The 21,181-nt window shown below is 42.1% G+C and overlaps 1 protein-coding gene across 1 annotated transcript in view; it reads left to right on the top strand.

Annotated features, from left to right (window-relative positions):
* The window catches only part of FRMPD1 (FERM and PDZ domain containing 1), a 136,624-nt gene that overhangs the window by 101,749 nt on the left and 13,694 nt on the right, over positions 1–21,181 (top strand). The window contains exons 3-8 of the mRNA XM_057549156.1: positions 5,057–5,214; positions 6,103–6,205; positions 9,734–9,779; positions 13,157–13,264; positions 16,578–16,673; positions 21,001–21,126. Coding sequence (XP_057405139.1) covers positions 5,057–5,214; positions 6,103–6,205; positions 9,734–9,779; positions 13,157–13,264; positions 16,578–16,673; positions 21,001–21,126 — 637 coding nt within the window. The remainder of the gene's footprint in view (positions 1–5,056; positions 5,215–6,102; positions 6,206–9,733; positions 9,780–13,156; positions 13,265–16,577; positions 16,674–21,000; positions 21,127–21,181) is intronic.

The following is a 21,181-nucleotide window of genomic DNA, read 5'->3' on the forward strand; positions in this document are numbered from 1 at the left end:
AAGTTTTGTGTGGACGTATGCTTTCAGTTTTCTTGGTATATACCTAGGAGTGGAATTGCTGGGTCATATGGTACTCAATGGTTAGTCTTTTGAGGAACTGCAAGACTGTATGAGGGTTTCATTTTCTCCACCTTAGCCAACACTTGACCTATCTTTTTGATTACAGCCATCCTAGTGGGTGTAAAGTGTTATGTCACTGTGGTTTTGATTTGTATTACCATAATGGCTAATGATCTCTTCTTGTGCTCCTTGGCTGTTTGTATATTTTCTTTGGAGAAATGTCTATTCAAATTATTTGTCCAGTTTTTATTTGGGTTATTTGTCTTTTTTGTTTAAGTGTATTATAAGAATTCTTTATGTATTCTAGATGCAAGGTCCTTATTAGATATATGATTTGCAAGTATTTTCTCCCATTTTGTGGGTTGTCTTTTCACTTTCTCAGTGGTGTCCTTTTTTTTTTTTTTAATAAATTTATTTATTTATTTATTTATGGCTGTGTTGGGTCTTTGTTGCTGAGTGTGGGCTTTCTCTAGTTGTGGCGAGGGGGGGCTACTCTTCATTGCGGTGGCTTCTCTTGTTGTGGAGCACGGGCTCTAGGCATGCGGGCTTCAGTAGTTGTGGCTCATGGGCTCTAGAGCACAGGGTCAGTAGTTGTGGCGCACGGGCTTAGTTGCTCCACGGCATGTGGGAATCTTCCCAGACCAGGGCTCGAACCCGTGTCCCCTGCATTGGCAGGCGGATTCTAAACCACTGCACCACCAGGGAAGTCCACAGTGATGTCCTTTTAAGCAGAAAAGTTTTTAATTTTGAAGAAGTTCAGTTTATCTATGTTTTCATTTGTTGCTTGTGCATATCTAATATGACACCAAGGTCACAAAGATTTATTCCTATATTTTCTCCTAAGAGTTGTATAGTTTTAGCTCTTGTATTTAGGTCTGTGATTCATTTTGAGTTAATTTTTGTGTACAAGATGAAGAAGTTATAAACTTTTATCACTTAACATTTCTCCTTGTGTCCTATTCTGTTATCTAATCTTTTATTTATTTGTATTTATGTATTAGCTATTGAAATTCACATTCAAACCATCTATCTTATATCTTATGCCTGTCTCTAATTTTCTAATCCTTAAAAATGTGCCTCCTCTCCAGAGGCTGGCATAAAGGGTCCATATTTAGTTCTAGCTTTTATAATTCTCTTTTGACCTTTTTGAAATATAATACTTTGTATGGTGTTTAGTACTGCAGTGTGGTGATTATGTCACCATGTTGAGTTATTTCTGGCTAGCCACCTAATATTTTAAAAGATTTTCTAAAGTTTCTATTCCGTTTCATTGGTGAAGACCACGCCATGCAGTTTTGATCATCGCCTCTGTCTGATAGGAGCAGATTAAGACTGTGATCTATAGAAGAGAGGAAGATGGGTGTATGCACACACAAGTGTACCCACACATGAGTGTGTGCTTGCACATCTTGTTTACCCTCATTCTTGCAGCAGTATTTAGTGTTCAAGAGCCCAGGCTCCCAGGTCAAATAATCTAGGTTCAAGCACAACTCTTTTAAGGCTTCTAGGCTTCAAGTTTTCTCATATTTTGGAGACCCACTCTACATTAAAATGTACCCACATCTCACAACAAATATTTTATATAACTACGTAAGATTTGACAAATTGACATAAAGTACCTTTTTTTAAAAAAATTACTTATTTATTTATTTTATTTATGGCTGTGTTGGGTCTTCGTTTCTGTGCGAGGGCTTTCTCTAGTTGTGGCAAGTGGGGACCACTCTTCATCGCGGTGCGCGGGCCTCTCATTATCGCGGCCTCTCTTGTTGTGGAGTGCAGGCTCTAGAGTGCAGGGTCAGTAATTGTGGCTCACGGGCCTAGTTGCTCCGCAGCATGTGGGATCTTCCCAAACCAGGGCTCGAACCCGTGTCCCCTGCATTGGCAGGCAGATTCTCAACCACTGCACCACCAGGGAAGCCCATAAAGTACCTTTTAAGGTATTTGCTCTAACATCTGTTAATACAATTTTGAAGTTAGAAATTTTCTTTTTGTATATGAGAGTCTCGTATATTTTTCATACATTGTCATAGGCTCTAGATCTGTGCTGTCCAATATGGTTGCCACTATCCAGAGATGGCTGTTAAGCCCTTAAAATGTGGCTAGTATGACTGAGAGATTAAATACTTAATTTTATTTGATTTTAATTAGTTTAGATGTAAAGACTGATCATTCAGTTATTGGAAAATTTTAAGTATGTTCAGAAGGACTTGGGCCTGAAAATTTACTTTTTAACTGTAAATTTTATGAAATCTGAGAATTTCTGCTGAAAATATAGCATCCAAGTTGATATGCTTTGTAAGTATAAAATACATGCTGAATTTTGAAGACATAATATGAAAAAAAGGGTGCAGAATAGCTCATCAATAATTTTTTTATTGATTACATGTTGAAATGATAGTATTTTGGATATATTAGGTTAAATAAAAATATATTAAAAACCACTTGTTGGGGCTTCCCTGGTGGCGCAGTGGTTGGGAGTCTGCCTGCTAATGCAGGGAACACGGGTTCGAGCCCTGGTCTGGGAAGATCCCACATGCCGCGGAGCGGCTGGGCCCGTGAGCCACAATTACTGAGCCTGCGCGTCTGGAGCTGTGCTCCGCAACAGGAGGGGCCGCGATGGTGAGAGGCCCGCGCACCGTGATGAGGAGTGGCCCCCGCTTGCCACAACTAGAGAAGGCCCTAGCACAGAAACGAAGACCCAACATAGCAATCAATCAATCAATCAATTAATCAATAAAAAAATAAATCTTTAAAAAAAAAAAAAAAACCACTTGTTTCTTTTTCATTTCTTCCCCCCTTTTCAGGTGCCTATTAGAAAAGTTACATTTACAAATGTGACTTGCATTATACAGCTGTGCTGCAGTGCCTTTGAAGAAAGTAGCCCCAGTTTGAAACTCCCTCCCCAGCTATGTGACTTTAAGCAGGTTAAAGTCTCTCAAAGCAAGATTCAGTCTTCTTATCTATAAAATAGGGATAATAATCATACCTACCTCACAAGTGTGTTGTAAGGGTCAAATGAGCCATGAAAACAAGTTAGATCACTCCTTAGTACATAGTTAGTGCTCAATAAATGTTACAAATGATTATCGTTGTTGTTGTTACTGCTACTATTACTGTCATCAATTTATCAAGTTTTTTTTTTTAATTTGGAAGGATTTTTAACCAGTATTCCATCAAATTTATATTTTCGTTCAGTACTTACTTTCATTTTTCAATATGTAATCTTCCCAACCAGGAATCCAGCCTCAGTTTTACTTGTGTCTTCCTTTATTGCATCAGCTTATTAAGAATGCCTAGCGCCTAATACACATTCAGCTACTCTGTTTTTAATGAATTGTTGGATGCTTTTTGTGGCTGTGTTTTATGTGTTTATCCTGCAACTCCACTAAGCTTATTTTTCAAGCACTAGCAATTCTCTTTGTGAATTCATTTTCTAGGTGTAGATCATCAGCTGTTTGGAAAAAAGAAGGTATGCTTATTATTCCTCTTATCATTTTTCCTTCTCTGAAAGTATTCCAGGCATTTCTCCTGCCACATTAAATAGGAGTAGTGTCTAGGGTGTCCCTCCTATTGCTTTTTCAAAGGACCACAGATGTTGATTTTTGCCTTTCAGTGCACTATATTATTTATTTTACTTAGAAAGGCCCTTTCAGAGCTTTAAAATTTTCTTTTTTTTTTAAAATCAGGAATAACTATGGGTTTTATTCAGTATAAATTATCAGAGATTTCTGTTTCTTCCCTCTTGTTAAGTCTGTCTTCTAACACTTCTCAGTATTACCCATATGCTCACCTAGGAGAAATCCTCTTCTTACTCCTAAGAGAGCTCCTTGATGGATAATGTGCATAATAAGGCTGGGACTTGTCACCGCATTTTGGTTCCACGAAGCAGTTTTTTAATATTTCCTGGTTCTTGTTGAAACTTGAGATTATTATAAATGACAGAGAGGTGATTTTCAGATAACCGAGGTCCTATTGCATCGGGCAGAGTTCCTGACAGTGTTTGGTAAATAGATGAGAATAAATGATAAACCTTAGCTGCAGAGCCCCGAGGGAGCTGTTACTCCTCCACATTTCAGTTGTTTATAATGACAGTAAATACCTTACCCCATCCCTATCTGACCTTCTTCAGAAAGAACCACTGATTCTTAGAAGGAAAAAAATCATTTGCCACAGACAAATGAAAAATAGCTCATAAATTCGCTTTGTGGTATTGAGAGATAGAAAACACAACTTTCAACTTACCTGCTTTTAGATATATAGAGAACATACATGTTTTTAACAATTAATATAGAGGGAGTCTGCAGTATCTGAGATTTTATATTGGAATCCTCACAGTTACAAAGTTGAAGGGGAAGCAATGTTCATTATAAAGCAAAAAAGAAAAAAATCACCAAAGAAACAATTCACCTATAAAAATTAGTCATCATTAGACATCTAAACTGAGCAATTCCTTGTTCCTATTCACAGTCCATGTTTTTCCTCTTCTGTACCTCTGCTGAAGCAGTGCCCCCTGCCTGGAATGCCTGTCCATCCATCCATCCATTCATCCATCCATCCATGCACCCATCCATCCATCCATTCATCCATCCATCTATCCATCCATGCATCTATGCATCCATCCACTCAGCCGCAGTTACTGAATATCTTCTGTGTGCCAGGATTTGGGCTGTGTAGATATACCTTCGACATCTCTCAGATGCCACCTCTTCTAGGTAGCAAATGCTTCCCTGATTCCTTCTCCTCTAGCCCACAAAGTTAAAACTGCTCTACCTCTTCTCTGAGTACCCACAGCACTTCACGACCTCTCTTTCAGAGCACGGTGCTATGTCCTGCTGCCTTATCTACTGGCGTTTGTGTCGTCTCTCTCTCTCAAGAGGAGAGTTGGTGTCCACTCAGCTCTGCATCTTCCTCCTCCAGAATGCCTAGGGCTGACCTAGTTTGTGGCCACCAACTAGACTCCCCTCTCTGTCTTTTTGACACACTCCTTCTCTTCCAGGGCTAAAGATGCTGCAGCTGATGGACCCCCTGGGATCCCAACCCAGACCATCATCCCTGTGAAACACACAGTAAAAATAGACAAAGACGATCTCCTCCAGGACTATGGATTTCACATTTCTGAGACCCTTCCCCTCACAGTGGTGGCCGTCACAGCAGGTAGGGGCTGACTGGGAAACAAGAAAGGATTTTGGCTTCTTGGGGGGAAATATCCCTTGTTCTCTTCCCATCTCTCTGTGCTATAACATAATGTAGAAAATGCTACCCCAGAAAGCTAGACAGGGCACATCTAATTTCGATCTAATTCTGTCTAGGGCTTTGCGCCTTCCTGTGGTGCTGGGAGGGAGGAGCTCCAAGTACACTTGCTGATCTGCACCCCAGGTCCACTGGCCTCAGCCAGGGATTTGCCTACCCGTGGCCCCCGGCCAGTCTCAGGGACAGTGACAGTACTGGGACCAGCAGGCCCTCCTCTCTGAACCCTGCATGCTCTGAGCTGGGGAGAGTTTCTGGGCAGACAGTAATAGAAATTATTGATTTGTTTTCCCTTGAGTCTCTGTAAAATATAGGCTGTATCAGGGTGAAGATGAGCAGGCTGGGAATATGTAGTGTTTTTTGTCATACTTCAGCTATGTATTGATGTGAGATCTGGGACTAGTTAAAATCTATTAATTTGAATTTACACACACACACACACACACACACACACACACACACACACACACACACACACACACCAGAGTTCTTTAGCAATGAATGTAGTAGATTCACTGGCCAGCTCTGTTGATTCAGGGAGTTTCTGCTAGTCTTCTTTCCCTGGACACTCTCCTAACATCCCTTGAAGGTGATGGATGGTAGGTACATTATCCATGCTTTGTAAACAGGAAAACTGAAATCCACGTGAGCCCAAGTCTGGCCAGGGGTGGGGGTGAGCCGGTGCTCACCGGCTCACCGGGACTGGATCAGGCTGCCATTCAGGTGAGCTGCTGTGACACATGGGGTCTGGGCCCTTCTGGCATGAACACCCGTTACTTCTTTTCTCTTCAACAGGAGGCTCCGCTCATGGCAAGCTTCTCCCTGGTGATCAGATCCTCCAGATGAACAACGAGCCTGCTGAAGACCTTTCCTGTGAACGAGCGGTGGATATTCTGAGGTACTAAATTGTCTTCCGTCATCCACAGAATTATTATATATATTATTATATATATTTCACAGATTATTATAGAGCAAGGATGGGAGACAGAAAGGGCGTAACTGATATCCCTGGGATTTAAGTAAAGTCCAGGCTCCTTTAAAGCAGCAATAACAGCCTTGTTTTAGAATTCCATCTCGGTTACTATCTGCCGTCTTTCACCTGCCTACAGAAGTGATGGGGAGGCACAGGGTGCTATATTTATCACCCCCCTGCAATGCCCAAAACACTGTGCTAGGCGCTGCGGGGAATGTAATTATGAATAATACATAGGCCCTACCCCTTAAGGATGTATAGGGTTGTTGTAACATATGCCAAAAATTAGACACTAAGTCTGCTTATTGTTCTTTAACCCTTTTAATATCTCTTCCTAAATGTTCTTGGTGCAGCCTGGTAGGCATATATGTAGTTGCCTTGGCATGGCACCTACGAACTTCTACCTGGTGTCATGGTGACTCTTGTAAATGTCTCACTTTCTGCTTTGACCATGATCTCCTTAAGACCAGGCACACAGTGGGTGCTCAGTGGAATGAGTGAATGTGGTTGGCACTGACAGTTGGTGACCCTGGTTTTAAGACAGAGGAAGTGAGTGACAGGAGTGAGGAGGCCTGACAGATGTTCTATAGGCACGTGCAGGCTTTGTCTTTTAAAACTTTCACCCAACACTGTTTTAATGACTTTAATATAAATAAAGGGAAACGAGAAATAGAGTTAGAGGAAAGCCAGCTTGAAGATACTTCAAGTTTGTACTTTAGTCTGTGCCTTTTTGTGAGTGGTGGTTTTCATTTCTGAGGGCCTATCGTGTGCAGCACACACTGAATAACAGGCAACAATAACAAAGTCTGAGAAGGAGAAAATGAAAATGCAGGATGCAGTCTCCAACCTCAGGAAGTCCACAGTCTCGCTGCGGAGAGACATAAGATTTACAGAGAATCCATCATAGTGTAGAAAATAGAATCCTCTCAACCACGCCCAATATTGCTTCAAGATTGCCAGGGAATAAGGTGAGTGGGTGGGGCAGCCAGGAAAGGATTTGATTATTTCATTTTAAAAAATGAAATATGGTTATGGAAATCATGAAGTTTGCTTTCCTAATTGCCGGGTGGTTTTCTCAAAGAATTTCTCAATTCCAACAAATGAATTTTAGATTTTCACTGCTACTAATATCTCTGCCAGGCTAGATAGATCAAACTCTGACTAATAAACAAAAGTATTCATAATTTAAAACAGTAGACCAAAATTTGGATGTTTAGGTAACATTGAACCCTGATCTGTTCAATGGGCAAGGAACCCTGGGGGGCAAAGGGACTCCACTCCCCAGACACTTACAGGGTGGTAGTGCAGAGACAACTCGTGTATACCCCGCTAAGGTTGAGGGCAGACAGTGCCTCAAGAGAAGCAGGGGAAAGGGGCTGTAAACGCTGGAGATTCCTCCAACTTGTGGGGAAGTTGTGGTTTGACAAAACAGAGAAGAGTACAGAAGTATTTCAGCTGGCCAAGTTCTACCTTTAATGCTGGGTAGAATTTGGGCCACAAAGATGGAGGTGAAGGATAATCCATGCAAAGTGATAAGGAGGAGTGACTGGCTGGGGAGTAGGGGACACTGAGCGGTTCAATTTGTCTAAGGCACTGGATACCTAGAGAAAAGTTCTGGGAAGTGAGGCCCAGATGATGGAGGGTCTTGGTGCTGACACAGCGAGTTCAGGGGTTATTCTCCTCCTGGAAGACTGAGCCACTGAAGACTCGTGAGCGGGGATGTGACCTGATGTATGCTTGCATCTGCACTCTCAGCTACATGCCTCGTGTGGGAATCCCAGAACTGCTTACTTTTTTAGCTTAGTTCCCAGTGTCATTGCCATTTATAAAAGTAAAAAACCAAGCAAACAAAAAACCAACAAAATCTCTCTAATTCCTCCGATTATCTATCTGTGAGGCCAAACTGTCCTTTTGAGAGTACTTGGACGTTGGTTTGTTGTGAATTCTCTTGAAAAAGACCTGTTCTTATATAAAATGGAAAAGCTGCAATCCCCAGGCACTTAGAAACCTCAGGTTGAGTTTATCTATTAGAGGAAGTAACACACTGGCAGCAGCTGGCCTAAATGTTCATATTGCAAGAAATCAAATGAAATTATTTTGCAAACTGCTTCTCTAGCAATGGCAGAGATAAAGGAAAATATGAATCGATTTTTCAGTTCTGTCCTCTAATGCAAAGTGGAAGTTTGGCACTTATCTGGTTGATTTGATCACTTTTGGAACCTAAGAGATTATATAACAAAACAAAAATGTCTAGTATTTGATTAAGTGATTGGGCCCGCCAACCTTGTGTGCCCAAACACTGTAAACTTGTTGGCTTTTATCTGATCATGGTTATCCACATTCATTTATTTTATTTCATGAATGTTTAGCCAGTTTTCTGAAATAGCAACCTAAGTTATCTGTGTTATTGCTCTGTTTTCTCTTAAAATTTTTTTCTTTTTTTTTTTTTTTGGACGTAAACCTAGCTAGTGGTCATAGCAACCAGATGAGTTTTCCATCATATAGACTAAATGAAAGATAAGTGGGGACTTCCCTGGTGGTGCAGTGGTTAAGAATCCGCCTGCCAATGCAGGGGACACAGGTTTGATCCCTGGTCAAGGAAGATCCCACATGCCGCGGAGCAACTAAGCCCCTGTGCCACAACCACTGAGCCCGCATGCCACAACCACTGAGCCTGTGTGCCACAACTACTGAAGCCTGCACACCTAGAGCCTGTGCTCTGCAACAAGAGAAGCCACCGCAATGAGAAGCCCGCGCACTGCAACGAAGAGTAGCCCCCGCTCACCGCAACTAGAGAAAGCCCGCACGCAGCAACAAAGACCCAGTGCAGCCAAAAATAAAATAAAATTTAAAAAAAGAAAGAAAGATAAGTGACTTAATTTAGTGGCTGTAGGTATGGACTAGATGGTAGAGGCAAGTATCTGAAGATTTTCTTAAGGTAGCAGTGGCATCTGGGACAGCTTAAGTTCCTTCACAGATCACTGCTTTCTCAGTGTCCTTCTCAATTTTGCTGAGCCAAAGAAGCTGAGGCAAAAGAGGCTGCTTTGTAATTCTACCAGTCTTTTTTTTTTTTTTTTTTTTATTTATTTATGGCTGTGTTGGGTCTTCGTTTCTGTGCGAGGGCCTTCTCTAGTTGCGGCAAGTGGGGGCCACTCTTCATCGTGGTGCACGGGCCTCTCATTATCGCGGCCTCTCTTGTTGCGGAGCGCAGGCTCCAGACGCGCAGGCTCAGTAGTTGTGGCTCATGGGCCTAGTTGCTCCGCGGCATGTGAGATCTTCCCAGACCAGGGCTCGAACCCGTGTCCCCTGCATTGGCAGGCAGATTCTCAACCACTGCGCCACCAGGGAAGCCCTCTACCAGTCTTTTTGACCCTAACACACACACACACATGCACACACACACGTGTATCACTCAGAATGATGACTTTTTTTACCTTTATTCTTTTTTTTCAGGGAAGCTGAAGATTCTCTTTCAATCACAGTTGTTCGCTGCACATCGGTATATCTCTTTTTATGTCTTGTGTGTTAGTTTCACCCTTCTTGGCCCCAACACCCTGTACCCCCAGCAGAATATCCCCCATAGAATAAACAGCCTGTGTGCCAGTATTGTGGAGGACACAGATGTGGGTCCAGGCTTCAAGAACTCATGGTCCAGCTAAGGAGACAGACCTGTGATTATGCAGAGTGGGATGACAAGGATGATGATTATGCAGACCTGTGATTATGCAGAGTGGGATGACAAGGGTACCAAACTAGGAGTTTCAAGACAGGTCTGAGTGATATCACTGTGGAGCAGTCATTTAGTTTCAGTTTTGACTTTTGTAAAACAGAGATGAGGACAATAACTGCCTTGTCTATCTAATGGGTTGTTCTGAGGACCCAACAATGTGTTGAATGTGAACATGTTTTATCGGCCGCAAGGCAAGGTGTGGCACAGATGATGCACAGAAAGGCACCAGCCATCCTAAACCACTGTAGGCCTAGGAGTCCTTTATATATGATACAGAGGAAAGTATATAATCAGATTGTAAGAGAAAACTACCAAGGAGGAAAAGTTGACAGAAAATTCTCATTCTGAGAGACTTTAGTACATACCTCTTAGCCTTGGCCACAAATAGACAAGAAAATAAATAGGGGCATAGAGAATTTTAATAATGCATTTAATAATCTAATCCAACTGACCACATACCAGACCACCAAAAAAACTAAATTCCCCAAAGAAACAATTGTATAAGTCTCTTTTCCAGAATATAATAAAACACAAATTGATAGCTATCAAAAACTTAATTAAAACCACCCAGTCATTTGGAATAAAAATGCAATCTCCTAAGTAAAGACAGAATCAAATGGAAAAGCAAAAATTACCATTATAGACTAGGTAGAAAATAATTAAAATTTAGAACTCTACTTCTTAGAACTTATTATATACAGTTGAAGCTATACTCAGAGAAAAATTCATAACCTTAAAAGTGATTTTATTATTTAACAAGAAAACAGGTTAAGTAAATATTCAGTGCAAGAAGTAGGAAGAAAAGACTAATAAAACAAGCATAAAGCAGATTAAAGACAATGATAAAAATTTAAATCTAAATGATGCTTTGGAAAACAGAAAAAATTGGAAAGTTGATAAATAAATCCAAGGGCTAGTTCTTTACAGGAAAAAATTTAAAAATAGGAGAACTTTAGGGAAAAGAAATATGTGGGCCTTACATGAAGGAAACTAGAATAATACTGAAGGAAGTAAAATTTTTCTTTAATATAAAAGGAGTTACATATTATGTTCCTTGATGGGAAGACTACTGATATGTCGGATTTTCTCATGTTAATGTATATGCTTAAGGAAAATTCAGACTCCCTGTGGGACTTTTATTTGGATTTTGACAAAGTATATCAAGGTGAGACTTATCAAGAAAATCTTTTTTAAAAGGAATAATGAGAATGGCCTTGAAATACTAGATTTTAAAACTAATAAAGCTGCAGTAATTAAAATAGTGTGATATTGATGAAATGTTGGCTATATCAATCTAATCAAATAGAAAGTCCAAGAATAGATACCAGTATAAGAATTTAGTATATGATAAATATGGCATCCCAAATCAGTGGGAGAAAAGATGATTATTCAAGAAATTGTACTGGGACATATCTCACACCATTTGATGTTAAAGACTTAAATATAAAAAACAAACCATAAAAATGTCAACAATATGGATGGGTGTCTATCCAGTCATAAGTTGCAGAAAGAATTCCTAAGCATTTAGGGAGTGGGAGAAGGTACAGTGGAACAAACAGCTATTTGATTATGTGGAAAAAATTAAATTTCTGTGGTCCAAAAACTTCATAACACTAAAAAGCAAAGAAATTGTTGCCTCCTCTCCTTATTTGAAGTGTTATTTTTTGTTTGTTTGTTTCTTAGAAGTAGAACAGGAAAAAAAACCCACCTAAATAGGACTAGGATGTTTGCCATAAATATGACAGACCAAGTGTTTTATGCACAGATAAATGGAGATTCTTCTATTCTAAATAGAAGAATTTATCTATGAAATAATGTGAAACCAATACGTAAAAAAACAGTATACTGAAAGCTAGTCGCTATAAATGATCATGCAGGTGTTGAGAGATTGTTTTCATTTAGCTGATTATCATCTCAGTGGAGAACATCTTAATCTTAATTAGGTAGTTCTTTTCCTACTCTATTTCCAAGAAATGATAGCAAAAGATAGCACTTGTTAAGTAAGGAGAGAGGGAAACAGCATATAGCTGCCTCCTTTTAAAAAATAAAAAGTATAGGGAGAGGAAAATTAACATGTTCCAGTACCATTCCTAAGATTCCTATGAGGTTCCCAAGAAAAGAGGAGTATGAATACTGTACTTTGGAGGTCCTGCAGGGAAAGCTGATATTAGCCCAGGTGATGGCCCCTGCGCCCCTGAGAAACGCCCTGAATATTGTCTAGCCCACTCGGGCCTCTCACCAGAAGTTATATGATTGTAAGACAAATGATCATACATATTTTACTTCAGCAAGAATGCTCATCTTTGTCCGAGTGGATTCTTAAGAGTCCTCAAATGATTTGAAATTGATTAGGAATGATAAAATCCTAAGTTGGAATATTAATTACTGCTTCTCTAGGACATAGAATTTTATGATTAAAATATGTTTTGGTTTAATTGTATAGATCTGTATTTCTATTAATTATTTATAATACATTATTTATTATAATATTAATACTAATATTTAATGTCTTATTTAATTTGTGCCAAAAGAAGATCCTACAAGGTAGATATATTGGTTATCCCCCTTTTACAGATGAGGACACTATAGCCTCACAGACACGTGGTCTCACATGCAGAAATCAGTAGAGCTGGGCTTTTTTCAGGTAGTTAGACTCCAGAACCCATGCTCGTTAGCATGATGCTGTTTCTGCCTCCTGGTCCAGTTCCCATATTGTGCAGAAGAGAAGACTGAAGGCCAAAGAAAGGAGTGTGTACACACACACACACACACACAAACACACAACTGGTTTTCTTCCATAACAATTTGTGTTTGAGGTAGTTCTCAGAACTGTTAAGTAGCTGAAGTTGGGTTGAAATTCAGGTCTCTTTGCTCACAGGCCAGTTCTCTTTGTCTTCATCATACCACAGCCTTTGGCCACTGTATTGAATCTTGAGCTGTTCTCAGGCGCATAAGAACATTGGGTTGAGATCCCTAAATTTTATGAAAAGAGATCTTTAATGGGATGTCGTCCTTCTCTGTGGGTTTTAATTGAATTCTCAACAGCTGTCAAGCTTTTGCTTTTGTTTTTAAGAAATGAGAAGATGTACATGGCTTTTATGAAAATCCCACGTTTTTCTAAAGTGTGTCGTGTTAATGTTTTGCAGGGAGTCCCCAAGTCCTCTTTCCTAACGGAGGAGAAGCGAGCCAGGCTGAAGACTAACCCCGTGAAGGTGCACTTTGCAGAGGAAGTGCTCGTCAGCGGACACAGCCAGGTGCGTCACTGGTCAGGGGGTTGAAATGACTCTTCATGAAGTGGGTGAGCTGCCTCCTGGCATGTATCTCCTGAAGACTCTGGAATCTGCAGCACAGAGGGGATGCAGAGGGAGTGCAGCGGGCTTGCTGGAGGCTCTGTGCCCCCTTAGTGAGGCACCTGCAAATGGTGGACAGGGAGAGACGCACTGGGTGTGGCTCTGTCATTCTGTGACTCCATTTTTCTGCCCTTGAAATTTCAACAGATTCTGATTGTTCATTTCTCATTCTAAATCTTCAAACTTAGTATTTCCTCTGAAGTTGATATATTGATAGTAGTGATGGTGGCCGGGTTGGGGTGGGGGGCTTTGGTTTTTTTAAAGAGTTCATCATCTGTTGAACCTCTATTGCATGAATTTTGGGTACATAATCCTTAGTCATCACCATATCCTGCATGGGAGGTATTTTAACAAAAGAGGAAGCAGAGGCTTAGAGAGGTTAAGAGAATTAACCTCTGAGATCCCATAGCTAGAAATACAGGAGCACAGGTCTGTGTGACTTCAGTTCTTCTGTTTTCCACTGTGATATGCTGTCTAGTTCTTTTTGATATGGGAATACCCAGGATTGGTGTGGTTGGATATGAGGGTTCAGAAGACAAGTTTGTGAAGGGAAAATATTGGCTAGAGTTTGATGTTTTCAATGTGTACTGTTAAAGACTCATATATTCATAATTTAAATATTTTCCACCCGATGGTCTGTAACTATTACCATTCTGAATTCAGTGATCAATAATAGATTTTGAAACTTTCAAATCAGAGCTTGTCCTTATCTGATTTTCTTAGCATAGAGACCAGTGAATGGGGAGTCACGGCCATTTTAACACAGGATTCAGGTGATCTGGTTCACATCTGGAGAGCCCTTATTTTCTTCTTGTCCTGTTGCTTAACAGACTCCACCTTCCGTTAGACCTCAGAGTAAAAGGTGGATTTGTTCAGGAAGGTCTAGTGGGAGGCCTAGTGTATTAATCAGAAAAGACCTGAGATCCTGTCAGTCTGAAGTATTTGAGTCTCTGTGTGTCCATGTTTGTGAAGATGGATCAAACCTCTTCAGCAAATCAAATTTTGATTCAACGTGTGTTTTTAAGAGTAGTACATAGTAAAGAGAAGTAGAAGCTAGAACCAACTAACAGAACAGGTAGAGAATAAGGGTTCTGCAGATGTGAACCAGATCCCCTGGGGAGACTTGCAGCTCAGGGTACCGAGTCTGTATCAGCCACGTGAGGCAGAGACAGCCAAACCAGCGAGAGTTCATCATTGCGACCTACTTTTTCATCCTCTCAAGTATTTAAAAGATGATAAAATCAGTTGCTAAACTTTCTCCCTTGAAACATACTAAGACCCTAGAAGAATCTGAAATAGGAAAACAGCATTTGGGGGTTTGGGGGTTTTTTATTATTGAGGTATAGTTGATATACAATATAAGTTTCAAGTTTCAACATTGTGATTCACAATCTTTAAAGGTTATATACTCCATTTATAGTTATTATAAAATTTGGGCTATATTCCCTGTGCTGTTCAATATATCTTTGTAGCTTATTCATTTTATACATAGTAGTTGGTACCTCTTAATTCCCTACCCCTACCTTGCCCCTCCACCCACTCCTTAGTGGTAACCTCTAGTTTATTCTCTATATCTGTGAGTCTGTTTCTTTTTTGTTATATTCACTAGTTTGTTTTACTTTTTAGATTCCACATATAAGTGATATCATACAGTATTATCTTTCTCTGTCTGACTTAAGGAAACCAACACTTCAAATATGCTTAACTTTGCTAACCGTTAAATAAATGCAAAGGAAAATATTAAGAACTGCTACTTTATACTTAGTAAATGAGCACAAATAAAGAAAAATGTAAGCCCTGATGCCAAGAAAGTAGCTACACTCATGTACTAATTGGTGGCTTTGTAAATTGATTTAATCTCTGGGAGTAGAAGAAAACAAAACTTAATGAATGCCATAAAAGTGGGCCAAGGATCACATTCTCATTAATTTAAGTCTATAAAATAATTTAAATGCAAAAATCCAGTAGTTAAAGATATCTGTTTTACTGATAGATAAATTGCAAAAAATTTGAAAAAATGTTAAATGTCTAGGGCAGAGGAATGGTTAAAGAAATTCTGATATTTCAGCTCAACAGACTATTTATAAGTCCATTAAAATTATAAACATTAAACCCACATGAAGAAGTGTATATGTGTTGAGTAAAAATGCACATAGAATCGTGCATGTTCTATTAGTGAGGCTCTCTAAAAGCTATTTACAGGTATAGATAAAAATTGGAAGAAGCCTTAGTGAAAAGCCTTAGTTATATGATGATGTTATGGATGTATTTTTTGGTAAATCACAAATAATAAAGTATCAAGGAAAGCATGTCATACTTGGGAATTCCAAAGATTAGGATTTCTAAATACCCTAAACCAGAGTAGTGAGATGACAACATGAGCAGTGTGAAATCCCTCATCCCTGACTGAGTGTGAAATGACACTGGGATATGACCATATTCCTTTTTCTTCCATAAAAGCACCGTGGTTTAAAAAAAAAAGTTATGTAGAGTGATGAATGTGAGTCTTGCTTAAACGATACAAGTGGCCTTATATTTAGAAGATACAAAATTCTCATCTGGAAAAGGCTGTCAGGTTTTTGAAAAAAGATGGTAAGCTTCTAACCCAGGTGGGCTTTGTACCCAAACTCTTTGCAGAGATTAGAGTTGGGGGCAGTTGATCGCATAAATCCGGAGTGATGGTTGGGATGAGTAGAGGCGGAGAGCAGCCCTCTGCCCTTTGGTGTTGCTTTACTGTAGGGAATGAAGCAGTAAAATGTTGAGGGGGCTCTGAGGGAGCTTCCTACCCCCCATTTCACCCAACCCCACAAGGCACAGTGCAAGAATCTCAGAAAGGCCCATCTGGGACGATGTGCCTGCTTGTCACCTGACTTGCCAAATTGCATCCCATAAGGGAGGCAGCCAGCAGTGAAGTGTCAGCTGATGGCCACGTGACATCGTACAGGCTCGCACAGTGCTGTCACCGTCTTCCGCCTAGTGTCACTCTTCACCGTCTTCCAGTTCTAGTGGCTGTCCCTGGAACAAAGCATGCCTGTATCTGTGTGGCATAGACCTCACCCATTGGAGAAATCTCCAAATGTCAAGAATCAATCTACAATGTGGTGAGGAGGTTGGGGAGAATCCTGCTCTGCGCACCAGGCAGGGCCAGGGAAGCTGAGGATCTGTCACACCCAGGGACAGGAAGGGACAGTTTCAACACTACTCTTGTGTTTTCCAGGGTAATTCTCTGCTGTGTATGCCCAACGTGCTCAAGGTGTACTTGGAGAATGGACAGACCAAAGCTTTCAAGTTTGAGGCACACACGACTGTGAAGGTATTTGGAATAAACTTGAATCTCTTTCCCAGTGAGAATTTGCTGGCTCCCAGGACCCCGGGGGCATCTTGCCAGGCAGCTACCTTGGTGATCTCACAACCACCATGGTCTGAGCACCTGCAGTAAGCCAAGCACTGTGTTATCTCATTTAGTTGCACAAACACCCAGCAAGCTGGTATTTTAATCACCATCTTGCAAGGGAGGAAATCAGGGCTCAGAGAGATGAAGTACCCAATACAACTCATAAGCGGTCACCCTTAACCACTGGGCTTCCCTGCCTCTTGTATGGGACTCCACCTGCTACCCAAAAGACTAGAGTCGCTAAAATCCCAGGCAAGGTGTGCGGGCAGGTCCAGGCCCCTGTGAATTCTGTTCTGGATGGAAGTCAGTTTGACTTACATTTAACAAGTTCCCCCAAAGGAGATACTCTGAGGCAGGTGGTACAGAATGAGGTAGAAAGTGGTCTCTGTCTCCCAGGAGCTTGCAGTCTAGTTGAGGGAAGATGGACATTCTTGGAGCTCCCAGTAGTCCAGGGCAGGACGAAGTAAGGGCTGTAAAGAGAGGGACAAGGAAGTGCTCAGCACACAAGGGAAAGAGCACCATCTTTCCTTCTGACCATGTTCTGTCCTGTCAGGACGTCAGAGAAGGCTTTGCAAGAAGCTGGACCTGAGCTGAGCTTTGAAGGGTTTCTCAGACTTCAACAAGCACAGGTGGGGACGGGGTTTTTGAGGGGTTAGAGGATGCACATTAATCTGAAGAAGTCCCATGAACTAAGGCGGAGAGCCAGTAAGACCGACATTGCCGAGGAAGTAGTAAACCATCCCACAGGGCTGGAACACAGGCCATTTTCTCATGGGAGGAGTGGGAGACAGCACAGGCTGGCTGGGGACGGCCTCAAATGGCAGGCAATGGAGTTTGGATTTTATCCATAGACAATAAGGGATGGCACTATAGTTTCTGAACAAGGAAGCAAATAGTGTTAGAGGGAGGCACCAGGGAAGAAGCAAACAAAGGAGTTGTTCAAACATTAAAAATCGTGTAAGAGTCAACACTGAGCCCAGCTCTTCTGATACTGGGGGAAGAGCAGGTTCAGGTGGGCATGTGCAGCTATAGGTACCGGACAGTAGCCAAGATAGACACACACACACACACACACACACACACACACGCACATGCACTTGAGTGCACACGTGCATACTCAATGCACGCACACACACCAGTGTTCCCTGGCACCTCCCTTTGGCAGTTCCTAGGGCTGCCCCAAATGCCCTATAAATGCCCTATCCTATTCTTATCTTGGTGTGACTGAGGAGAAGCTGGAGAAAGCCTGTCTGACCCTGGGAAGCTCAAACCCAAAGGAGGGTTTGGATTTGTTCAGTGTTCACTACATGTCTGGCACTTCCCCGGGTACTTCCTTGTGCACTATCTCACTTAATGCCCCCAGTAACCTTGTAAAGTGACAATTATTAACCTACTTTTCAGATGAGAACACTGGCCCAAGAGATCCCAAACTTGTCAAGGTCAGCTAGCTTCTAGCTGGCTTCCAACTTGGTCTGTTGTCTCTGAACCCTGCACTGGAGGTGGCCACGCTGCCATTCTGCATGAAAGTTGTGCAAATGCGTTAGACAAGGTGTCTACTTCTGTCATCTTTGAGCAAAGTGCATTGGAATGGAGGGGATGATTTATTTAAAGTGAGTCCCCCTTTGGTGGCCAAAAAGACTTTGAGATGATTTATACACACCGCAGGGGAATTAAAGCCAAGATGACAGATGGAGTTGGAGAAATGGGCAAGGAGTTAGCTGGTATAATACTGGTTAATTTTACTTATCTGTAGTAGCCAAGTTTTTAAAAAGCAAGTCTTTTAGCTCTTTATGACAGTGAAAGAGGGGGGGATATAAACAAATCCCCAAATGGGTAAAAAAGGGAAAAACCACTGTCAGTTCATCAGTGACTTCTCTTCCCCACTCCCTTATCAAGAGAAGCAAATTTCTTACATTAGAAAACCTCTTTCTCTAAATCAAGGAAAATAACATGTCATTTGACGCAGTGAACATTTAGTGACTCTTTTGTGTGTGCCGACAAAGCTGTTGGTGATACAGAAATAAGTTATCCCGGGTCACTCCCTTAGCGAGCCTAGAGTCTTGGGGTGGGGCTGGAGTGAGGAGATGAGGCCTGGGGTTATTTCACAAGGAGACTGTGGTGGGTACAGTGTGCTCAGAACCAGGAAATCAGGATGTGAAAATGGTGTGGAGGAAGAGAGAGCTTCCAAGCATCCTGGAAAGGCCCCCAGGATGTGATGGCCTGTGAGGCTGACTTGGAAAGATGGACAGGAATGGGTCAGAAGTGGTAGGTGAAGACAGCTTCCCGGGCATGTGGAATGACACCAACAAAGATCCAGTGATGGGAAAGTTTGGCAAGTATATGGGGCTTGCAAGCAGGGTGCATTGGAAAAAGCAGCAGAAGATAAAGTGGGAGAAGTGGGCTGGCACCTGATACTTGAGAGCCTTGAATATTAAGCTAAGGAGTTTGGATTTGGGTTAGTGGGCCATGGGGACCACTGAATATTCTTGAGCCAGGGAGAGCATGAGAAGTACAAGGCTTAGACAAGTTTCTCTAGATCAGGGGTCAGCAAACTTGTTCTGTAAAGAGGCAGATAATGAATATTCTAGGTTTTGCAGGCCATGGGGCTTCTGTCATGGTTACTCAACTCTGCCATTGTAGAGAATGGGCATGGCTGTGTTCCCATATAACTTTAATTACAAAAACAGGCAGTGGACCAGATTTGGCCCACAGGTGATGGTTCGCCAACCCCTGCTCTAGATGCAAGGTGGAGGTCAGATGGGTAGCGGGGTGGGGTCCTTAGGGCACCACTCAGCAAAGCCAGGAGAAATGTGTGAACTCAAGCCAAATGGAGAATGGAGAGAGGGGACAGAGTCAAGTGAGGGGCTCTCCATCATGGCCAGCTCACAGTAGGCATTGAATTAATGTTGTTGAGTTACAGAAGCAGATAGACCCTTCAGGACTTAGTCACTGGTCAGTTATGGAGGGCGATGGAGCAAGTGGGAAGAGGATTCAGAATTGGGAGCTGTGAGGAGCAGGTAGCACCTGATGGTGTGGCACTTACTAAATCTGAGATTCTGGCAGGACATCTATGATGAGTCTATGATGATTATTTATTCACTGAGTGAACGTTTATTGAGCATCACTGAGTGCCAAGCTTTGGGGATATAATGGAGCACAAGACAAGCAAGGTTCACACTCTGGGGAAGGTTAGCATCTAGTGGGGTAAATGACAATAAGCAAGAAAACAAATATCAGCAGCTAGCGTGTATTGAACACTTGCCATCTGCCAGGTGCGATTCTAAATGCCATATATGGGGAAATTAATTTACTGCACACAACCCCTGAGAGAGGTGTGAATATTATGACCATCTTAGAGATGAAAACATTGAGGCATAGAGAGAGTAAGCACTTTATCCAGGGACACACAGCTAGTGAGGGGAAGTCTAGGTCTAGAGCCCATTCACTTAACTTTACTGTACTGTCTTATCTGTTACTAGAGAACAGAGCTGTCGTTGAAGAAAATCATATCCAGTAGTGATGAAGGAAATCAACAGGACCCGGGACAGAGAATAACAGGGACAATCACATTTAGACATAGCGACCAGAGAAGTTTTCTCTGAAGAGAAAGAAACAGCCTTGTGAAGAGTGTGGGAGGAGTGTGCCAGGCAGAGGGAACAGCATTGTGAATGCCCTGAGGCAGCAAAGACAAGGGGCCACTGTAGTGAACGAGGAAAACGTGGCATGGCAACTCTGGTGGCACAGTATTAATTATCATGTCATCCCATCAGCCCCTCTGAATAGGCATCCTTATCCTCCATTTCATAGGAAGAAACAGGTTCAGAAGCATCAGGTTGATTTCCCATAGTTGCATAGAGAGTAGGTGGTGTGATTCTGTCTGGTAAGCAGTTGATGATGCAGACTCCAGAGAGAGGATGAATCTGGAGACCTTGAAGTGAGGCATAAGGCCCCAAAGGATAGCTTCAGCCTTTGGAGAAAAGCAAGAGAGGGTGGCCATATGGGTGGTGCTGGAGCCTTGAGGGAAGGGGAGCGGTGGGTGTAGGACCTTGAGGGGCAATGAGAAGTCCCACATGTGGCCCGTCAAGATTTGGCTGCCTGCGTTGGCAGTGGACCCAGTCAGTATAGGCCTTTCTCTCCCCAGCTGCACCGAGGAGCAGAGGGAAAGTGAAAGGAGTCCTCCCTGCTCTGTGCCTGAACGTGAGGGCTGGCCTGTTCCTTGGTGACCCTTATGCCTCTGTGCCTGCAGGACATCATCCTCACGGTGAAGGAGAAGCTGTCGATCCGAAGTATGGAGTACTTTGCGCTGGCCCTGAGGGAGCAGTACAACATCTCACGGCTGCACCTGCTGCACGAGGAGGAGCTCATCCAGCAGGTACCACCTGCTCCTGCTCCTGGTGAGGAGATCTGGGCTGGGCAAGCTGCACGCC

The sequence above is a fragment of the Balaenoptera acutorostrata genome, chromosome 6 (genome assembly GCF_949987535.1).
Source record: "Balaenoptera acutorostrata chromosome 6, mBalAcu1.1, whole genome shotgun sequence".
Classification (NCBI taxonomy): Eukaryota; Metazoa; Chordata; class Mammalia; order Artiodactyla; family Balaenopteridae; genus Balaenoptera; species Balaenoptera acutorostrata.